The sequence below is a fragment of the Xiphophorus couchianus genome, chromosome 9 (genome assembly GCF_001444195.1).
Source record: "Xiphophorus couchianus chromosome 9, X_couchianus-1.0, whole genome shotgun sequence".
Classification (NCBI taxonomy): Eukaryota; Metazoa; Chordata; class Actinopteri; order Cyprinodontiformes; family Poeciliidae; genus Xiphophorus; species Xiphophorus couchianus.
The window spans coordinates 9,483,371-9,491,291 of NC_040236.1; the positions used below are offsets into that span (position 1 = coordinate 9,483,371).

General features: G+C 36.7%; 1 protein-coding gene across 1 annotated transcript; it reads left to right on the top strand.

Annotated features, from left to right (window-relative positions):
* The first annotated feature begins 1,718 nt into the window (after nucleotides 1-1,718).
* Nucleotides 1,719-7,832, top strand: LOC114150353 (5-hydroxytryptamine receptor 3A-like). The gene is made up of 9 exons (XM_028026707.1): nucleotides 1,719-1,845; nucleotides 1,997-2,157; nucleotides 2,510-2,554; nucleotides 2,751-2,857; nucleotides 3,038-3,207; nucleotides 3,397-3,557; nucleotides 4,228-4,438; nucleotides 5,141-5,347; nucleotides 6,011-7,832. The coding sequence occupies exons 1-9, from the start codon at nucleotides 1,785-1,787 to the stop codon at nucleotides 6,328-6,330; spliced, it is 1,443 nt and encodes a 480-aa protein (XP_027882508.1). The 5' UTR covers nucleotides 1,719-1,784; the 3' UTR covers nucleotides 6,331-7,832.
* The last annotated feature ends 89 nt before the right edge of the window (nucleotides 7,833-7,921 follow it).

Below are 7,921 nucleotides of genomic sequence, written 5' to 3' on the forward strand. Positions count from 1 at the left end.
TAATTTGTGAAAAAGTTGAGGTTTCTCCCAGAACCTGCAGAAATGCACCACTCAGTCAGAAGTGACCAATCAGAGCCAGGAGGAGGGTTTAAGTGCTGTTAATCACTCTTGTGTTCACCGTTTTGCTCTTTGCTTTTTGAAAGGCCATATTTTTAACGTGCTGCGTGTTCATCTTCATCAGGTATCTATTTCTCTGTGTGTCTGGCTCTCATGGTCATCAGTCTCCTGGAGACAGTCATCATCACCAATGTCCTCCATCACAGCTCCATGAAGTATCAGGAGGTTCCAAACTGGGTTAGAGTCGTTGTCCTCAAATATATCGCAACCATGATCTGCTACCAGTGGCCCGAAGGTGTTTCTCCCACTCTTAAAACACGGGAAGATAAACCTGAGAGTTCAAACGGCAGCACAGGCGCGTGGGTCATCCAGCCAGTCAGCCAAGCAGCCGACAGGCACCGAACCTACAGTGGAGGTAAGCAGGGAATTAAAATGTACATCAGATTTTTTTTTTACCTTTTATTAAATCATTACATTTTTCAGAGATAAATAAAAACTGAATTGGAACTATCAGGAAATGTATATTTTTATTTTGTAAGAAGGGTGTCCTAATCTTTTTACATTTGCAATGTGCAAAACTGTTCATTTTGAGGGTGAAAATAACACTACTCTGGATTCCGTCTCCTCTGTTGTAGACACAGTTTCTCTGCCCGAGCTGCAGCTGATCTGTCAGTACCTGAAGGACCTCCATGCACATCTTCTGTCGGTGCAGAAGGAGAGCGAGCTGCTGGACCAGTGGTGTCACGTAGGATACGTCCTCGACTTCCTGCTCTTCCGCATCTACCTGCTTCTGATCAGCTGCTACGCCATGGTCATTATCACCATGTGGTGCATCTGGATCAGTCAGACCTAACTGAACACGGATCAAATGTGTCAAATAATCACAACCCGATGTAAGGTGTATTTATGCAGATTATTTATTACAAATATGCCCAGACTTGCATTTTAAGATACTGTGGTTTCCTAAGATAGTGATGGAGTTTGTGTTTGTTGTTGAAGCTGTATGTATTTTGTGTTTTAAAGTTATAATATGTCCAGCAGTTATAAAAAAATATACATTTTGATTAACAGAAAATTGTGATTGAAGTCAATTTCACATTTGTTTTAAAGTTTATTTTTTCAGAAAGTTCTTGACTGTTACTGTTTTTTTCTATTTACTCTTATGTACCATCCATATTTTAGCAAACACATTTATATGTATATCAGCATGCCATATAGAGATCAATCAATTATCGATTTTTGCTGTTAATCAACATCATTTAAATAAAATATGACAATAATATAAAATGAAAAGTCAGAGCTTCAATTATGTTATTTTTTTTGTATGTGTGTACTATAATTTTAACCTGAACGATTGCATAGTTGTATATTTATTATTGTGTCTTGGTAGTTTTTTTTAAAATTGTCCATTATTTTTAATGGAAGACGTTTGCAGTTTGAATTAGTGTGTTCTTGATTCATATCATGGAAGTGTATCCAGAAAGAATTTAAGAAGCAGTTGTAAATCCAAACACTATCTTTATGCAAATACAGCCATAAGAGCTCTTATTACAACTATCGAGGCAGTAAAGGCCTTGAGTCATGCACCAGTGTCCCAAATTGAAAAGTCAATATTAGCTGCTGGAGGAGGTAATAATTACGGATGAAATCATGTGACAAGAGCAGAGACATCTCCGGTCGATAAGCTAGTCTACAGAACATAGTGTAAGGAACCTGGTGTGAAAATTATGAAGATTTCAAATATCAAACCTTTTGCACTGATCCTCATCTTTTTCTCTCTGTTTCATGGTAAGACAATCTTTTGACGTGTACATTCTGTCTTGTTTTTATATTTCTACATTAAGTCTTGTCTCAATAGGTACATGCAAATAGCATAGGAAGTAGAATTTTATTTTATCTGCTATAAATTATGTTTTAATTTTCTGTCTCTTTTTCAAAGGTTGTGTAGCAGCTTTAAACTGCACCAGTCCATCCCCCGAGTCCATGTTTAAGGAGCTTGACGACCAGCTATTCCGTAAGAACCTCATCCCACCTGTTGCAAGCTTCTCAGAGCCGCTCAACGTAACAATCAGCCTCACTGTGGTTGGGATTTTAGGAGTGGTGAGTCTAAACTATTCATACACCGAAAATAAATTTTGCCAACAATGTAAACGGGCCAGCATGTGGTGAGAATGGATGGTTAATTACGTCGAGTTGCTAACTTATATGGTGACATAGAAAAAAAGATCAACTTCCTTTAAGAGAGAAAATCTCCAGCAGAACCGGGCTGTACATGCATGGGGTTTTGAAAAGACAGAGCACACCCACAGGCCTCGAAGTAACTATTGTTCTTTAAGATACATATTTACCTATGCATATGTATTTTTGAGCTTTCTGTATGTATTCAAAAGTACTGATCAGTGGTCATATTCATAATCATCTTGCAGTAATTTAAAAAATGTTTCATTTCTAGGATGAAAAAGTCCAAACACTGACAACTTTTTTATGGCAAGTTCTGGTAAGAGAATAATGATCTAATTGATACAAAGCTCAATACAACAAAGATCATTTCTGTAGAATGTCGACATTTTCTCTATAAATAAGTTTTTTGTTAAATATACAACGTGAAATTTGATCTAATTTTCAGTTGTAATGATGATGAACTTTTTAATGTGATTAACCTACTGAGCAGGGTTTTGTTTGTAATGACATAGGAGTGGAAAATAGCAGGACTCAGCTGGGATGAGCAGGAATGTGGAACTGAAAGAGTCTCTGTACTTCGGGAAAAGCTTTGGGTTCCAGATGTTCACATCTCAGAGTTGTAGGTCTAATCTATTTTCATTCTTCGGTGGGGTTTCTATTAGAAATATTAAAGAAGTATTTTTAACAACTTTATTTCACAGTAACTTAGTATTACAAAGGGAGTTATAATCAAAATGTTTTTAGAACAGCCAGGAACAAAGCTGAATTTATTTTGTCTTGCTTTTCTTTTTTATTTCAGTATGGATGAGAACAAATCTCCTCAAACTCCCTACGTTTACTTAAACAACACAGGTCATGTTTATGATGATAAACCCATTAGAGTGGTCAGCTCCTGCAAGCTGGAAATCTACAACTTTCCATTTGATATCCAATCTTGCTCGCTGACGTTTGGGTCACATTTACACTTTGGTGAGACAACTATACAACATTTCCATTACAAAAGAATAATATCTGAACTCTGCAGTGCTTCATTGTTATATTTAGATCTTAAAGCAAGTTTTTACCTATGAAATGTTATACATTTATATTGTAAGTCTATGTTTGACTTTCAATGGTTATTGACTGACTGCTGAGCTCTGAAAATGAATGTTTGTCAAGCTTCGGAAATACGGATGCTTCCTGGCATGACAGGAAAAGAGATTATGAGTGAATCCAAACGTGTGCTGGAGACGAACGGAGAGTGGGAACTCTCCGACATAAAAGTGGTTCCATCCGAACTGGAACTAGAGGCAGGAAACTATTCTGTGGTCCAGGTTCAGGTGGGCTTGGTTTTTACTATTATACGTTTCTTTTTTCTGTAAAAATGTATGCATATCCAAACTGCAGTTGCAGTAGTTTCAGAATCAGCATCCTCCTCCCTGGAACAAAAAACACTTATTTAAAACAGGGACAAATGTATTACTAAAACAGATTCTGCTTTAATTTTAGCTTTCTATGGAAATGATTCTTCTTTGAGGAAAGAAATTGACAGATTCAGAATTACAGCAAAGCAAAATATAAGATTGTCCAGCATAAGATATTATTCTGCACATTATGTGATGGCCTGGTATAGTATAGTATAACACAGCATAGTTTAGCATATTATGGCGTAGTGTGGCATAGCTTACTGTGGTATAGTGTAGTATAGCGTAACATAGAATAGCGCTGTGTTGAATACAATAATACATTAGCAGAGTAGAGCATAGTATAATTTAGTATATTATAACATAGTGTGGCATAGTATAACATGAAATAGCACACCATAGCATAATATAGTATAGTGCTGCTTTGCATAGCATTATGTGGTTCAGTGTGGTCAATATATAATATAGCATTGTGAATAAAGTTTAGTAAAATGTAACATAGTGTGGTAAAGTACAGAGCCGTATAGTATAGATGAGCACAGTACACATATACTATCGCAGTGTCCTTCCTGTGTATCATCTGCAGCTGATCCTGCGCCGCAGACCAATCGTTTATGTGGTGAACCTGCTGGTCCCCAGTTGCTTTCTCGTCACCGTGGATCTCATCAGCTTCCTGCTGCCTCCTCAGAGTGTGGACAGAGCCTCTTTCAAGATGACCCTCATCCTCGGCTACACCGTCTTCCTGCTCATCATGAATGACTTGCTGCCGGTCACAGGAGACAGGACACCCCTGATCAGTAAGAGACACCTTAGATTTGGTACATCTTCAATTTTGCATACAATACAGCTGAATTGTTACTCTAAAAGGTGCATGTCAGTTACAGCTGCAAATACAGTCAATGATATTTGACAGAAATAGAGACTGAAGTATATTCAAAATCTACACAACAGTATAAGAAAACTCCAGTAAGAAAAAGTACTAAAGAGGTGCAATTAACAATCACAAACAGAGGCACAAAACAGCAAGTCTTCAATCAATGGCATTATGATTGTTTCTTTAACCAGATAAAGTTTCCCCTTCAGTCTAAATGTGTTGGCTCAGCCTCACACTTCATCCATGTTTCTACTGAACAGCACACCTCATCAATAGCAACGTTAGCACAGGCATCGTGTTTATTGACTTTAAATACCAGATCTTATAAGGAAGTTCTGATCTAAACAGAAATGAGTCAGTGACTTTGCTCTCTGTGTGTGACAGACACACCTCTAAGATCAAGTCAACCTGCTGTCTATAAGGAGATGAGCAGCAGGTTTATCTGGTTGTTATCTAAACTTAGTTTCCTGATCAGGTTTCACAAATAAATGAATACAAACATACAAAAAGAAGCGTGATGCATCCTCCAGCAAAATATATTTAACAAACAATCTCCTCATTGAGGATAAATAAAGTCAGATTTAATAACTTGTGTCAGTCTTAATCGCTCTGATGTTTCCTACAGACGTGTTCTTCTCCATCAGCCTGGCTCTGATGGTGGCCAGCCTCCTGGAGACGGTCTTCATCACCAACATCCAGTTCAGCTCCAGCCAGTACAGTGCTGTGCCTCACTGGCTGAGCGTACTGGTGCTGCGTTATCTCGCCGTTGTTGTTTGCATGTCTCCAAAGAAGAGCAACAGAGTTACAGTCTGCCTCAACCCGTCTTACAAAGGTAAAGTATCTTGTGAAATAAATAAGAAGCACAGCAAACGCCATATTTGTTGTGAAGTTTAGGATTTGAAGAAATTCTAAGTAGTAGATTAAATGCAGGTTTCATATCTCCAACAAAGAGCATTTCAAGTTTTAAATATATATATTTATTTTCCCTTTATTAACAACTTTTGTGCACACAGAAATATCTCCATACTGTATATAAAACACCAGGCAAAGGTTACAGAAAAGAATAAGGACAAAGACCCTCTGCATAGAAATGAAACTCACAATTATTTTGAAATGAACCACCAGATAAAGTTTCAACACTTTTGCTGGCGTTGCATAAAAAGTGCAACACTGGCACATTTTTTGTCTCAGATGTATTTAGATGTTTTCAGTACAGAAAGCAAATAAAAGAAAGTGCAACCAAAAGCTACCTTCTTTCATCACAATAAATATGTATTACAGAAATCAAAAATGAATTTAGAAAGGCTTTAAACCAAACAATACACACATTAAAAAAAACAGAATGACAAGACAAGTTTTTTTCTTCCTGAAAAATGTTGTTAAAAATTAACTTTTCTTTGCCTGTAGACAGATTTTATGGCCAGACTTTTGGCTGTTTTCAATTGCATGTATCAAAAATGATTTAAAGCCATCAGAAATCCTCTTGTTTCCTCAGATTCAACAGCAAACATAAACTCCGTCACTATCTCAGGAAGCCAGGGCATCTTAAAGGAACCACATCCAGTGAAGGCGCCCACCTCTCCTGCGGCTCCCCTAGAGCCGGCTCTGGAGGAGCTGAAGAAACTAACCATTCATCTCACAGCCATCCGTCTCCAGGTGGACAAACACTTCCAGGGGTCCAAAACCGCAGAAGAATGGCAAATGATTGGAATAGTAATCGACCGTCTGCTGTTTTACTTGTACATAGTCTTCATCATTGCAAGCTTCATCACCATCACAGGTATCTGGATCTGGAATAATACATATGCTGCGTAAGTTACATCTGAAGGGATAAAAACACCAAGAGTTTAATGTTTTTATTTCTATTAGATCTGCTAATTTCCATAAAACCAAATCAAACAGAGGTTAACTTTATTTAAACTCAGTTACATACAATTAAGTGTCTCTTCAGGTAGATTCTATGTAGAGTGGTGAAAAATTTCACAACAGATTTTTATGATTTTATTCATAGCATCAAAATGATTATAATACTTTATGTGAAGTAATGATTTTATTCTTCTTCATTTTCCTGAGCTTTTTGCACCAATGTAAATTTTGTTTGTAAGACATTAAAAGTAATATATTACAAGATTAGAAAAGCGTTTTTGTTTGTTTTTGTTTTAAAGCAATGATCTTATAAAGTTAAACTCAGTGAAAACATAAGTCTGAGTAGTAGAAATAATCAGCATATTTCACAACAGCTGTAGCAAACATAGTTTTTTGCCTAAAAACAACATATTTATGGCTAAAAACGATACATTAATGTATTTGGACGAGAAAATTGCCTAATATAAAACCATCTGCAAAACATTGACTGTTGTTCCATGCTGACATTTTGTCATACATCTGTGAATTTAGAGGTGAAAATGCTCTCATAGGATAAAGTGAATGCATAGCAGTAGTGAAGAAAGCAGAGACCCTGCACAGATTTTTTACACAGTCGTATTCAACTCCAGTCCTCTACCTAGGCTTCTGTTCAGGTTTTGTTGTGATGGTTCTGGTCTCATCTTACTGACTGTGTTCAGCATAGCAGTCAGTAACTGTCTATACCAGTGAGAATGTTTATGGCTGCTTGTTTTGACTACCTGTCTAAGTCAGGGGTCAGCAACCTTTCTCAGCTCAAAGAGACACATTTCACAGTAGTTTGTAACCGCTGCTACAATATAAAATGTATCTAGAAAAACCAAAAAAAGCTTTGAAAGCTGAGGAAATTAAGTTAAAATGTATAAGTAATTAAACTTTTTCAAAGAAGGAAATGGGCCAGCAGAGTGAGCCCGTTCAATAAATATGGAAAATGAAGATTTACAACCCATTTAAAAATGTAATGAAAATAGTTTGAAGCTAAAAAAAAATATTTAGCATACAAAACATACAAATCAGAGCTGCTCCAACATGCTGCCACAATGTTGATCCAGTTCATGCTATGTAGATTAACAAAAACGAAAAACACAGTCAAGCTCCTCTTAGTTTTAAGAGCCATATCTGACTCTGGAGTCACCTGGTTTCATTCTATAGGACAGAAGCGTCATCTAGTGGCCACCCTCTTGTCTCTGACCTTTACCTAGCTTGTTTATGGCTATAAACATGCTATAAAAACCTGCAACATGAGGACATTTTGCATAATTCAGATTACTTCTGAATTACACACAAGAGGCTGCTCTAATGTAAAACTGGTCATGTTATGTTTGAATTAGGAGTTTGTAAAAATGTATGTTAAAACGTTTACATTCATTTGATTCCATAATGTTTGTAATAAATAAAAGTATATTTCAAGGTCACACTGCCACCACTAGATGGCACCACTGTCTACAAAATGTGCTGATCATTGTTAATCATGATAAATAAAATTTAAAGGATGACTCTCCAT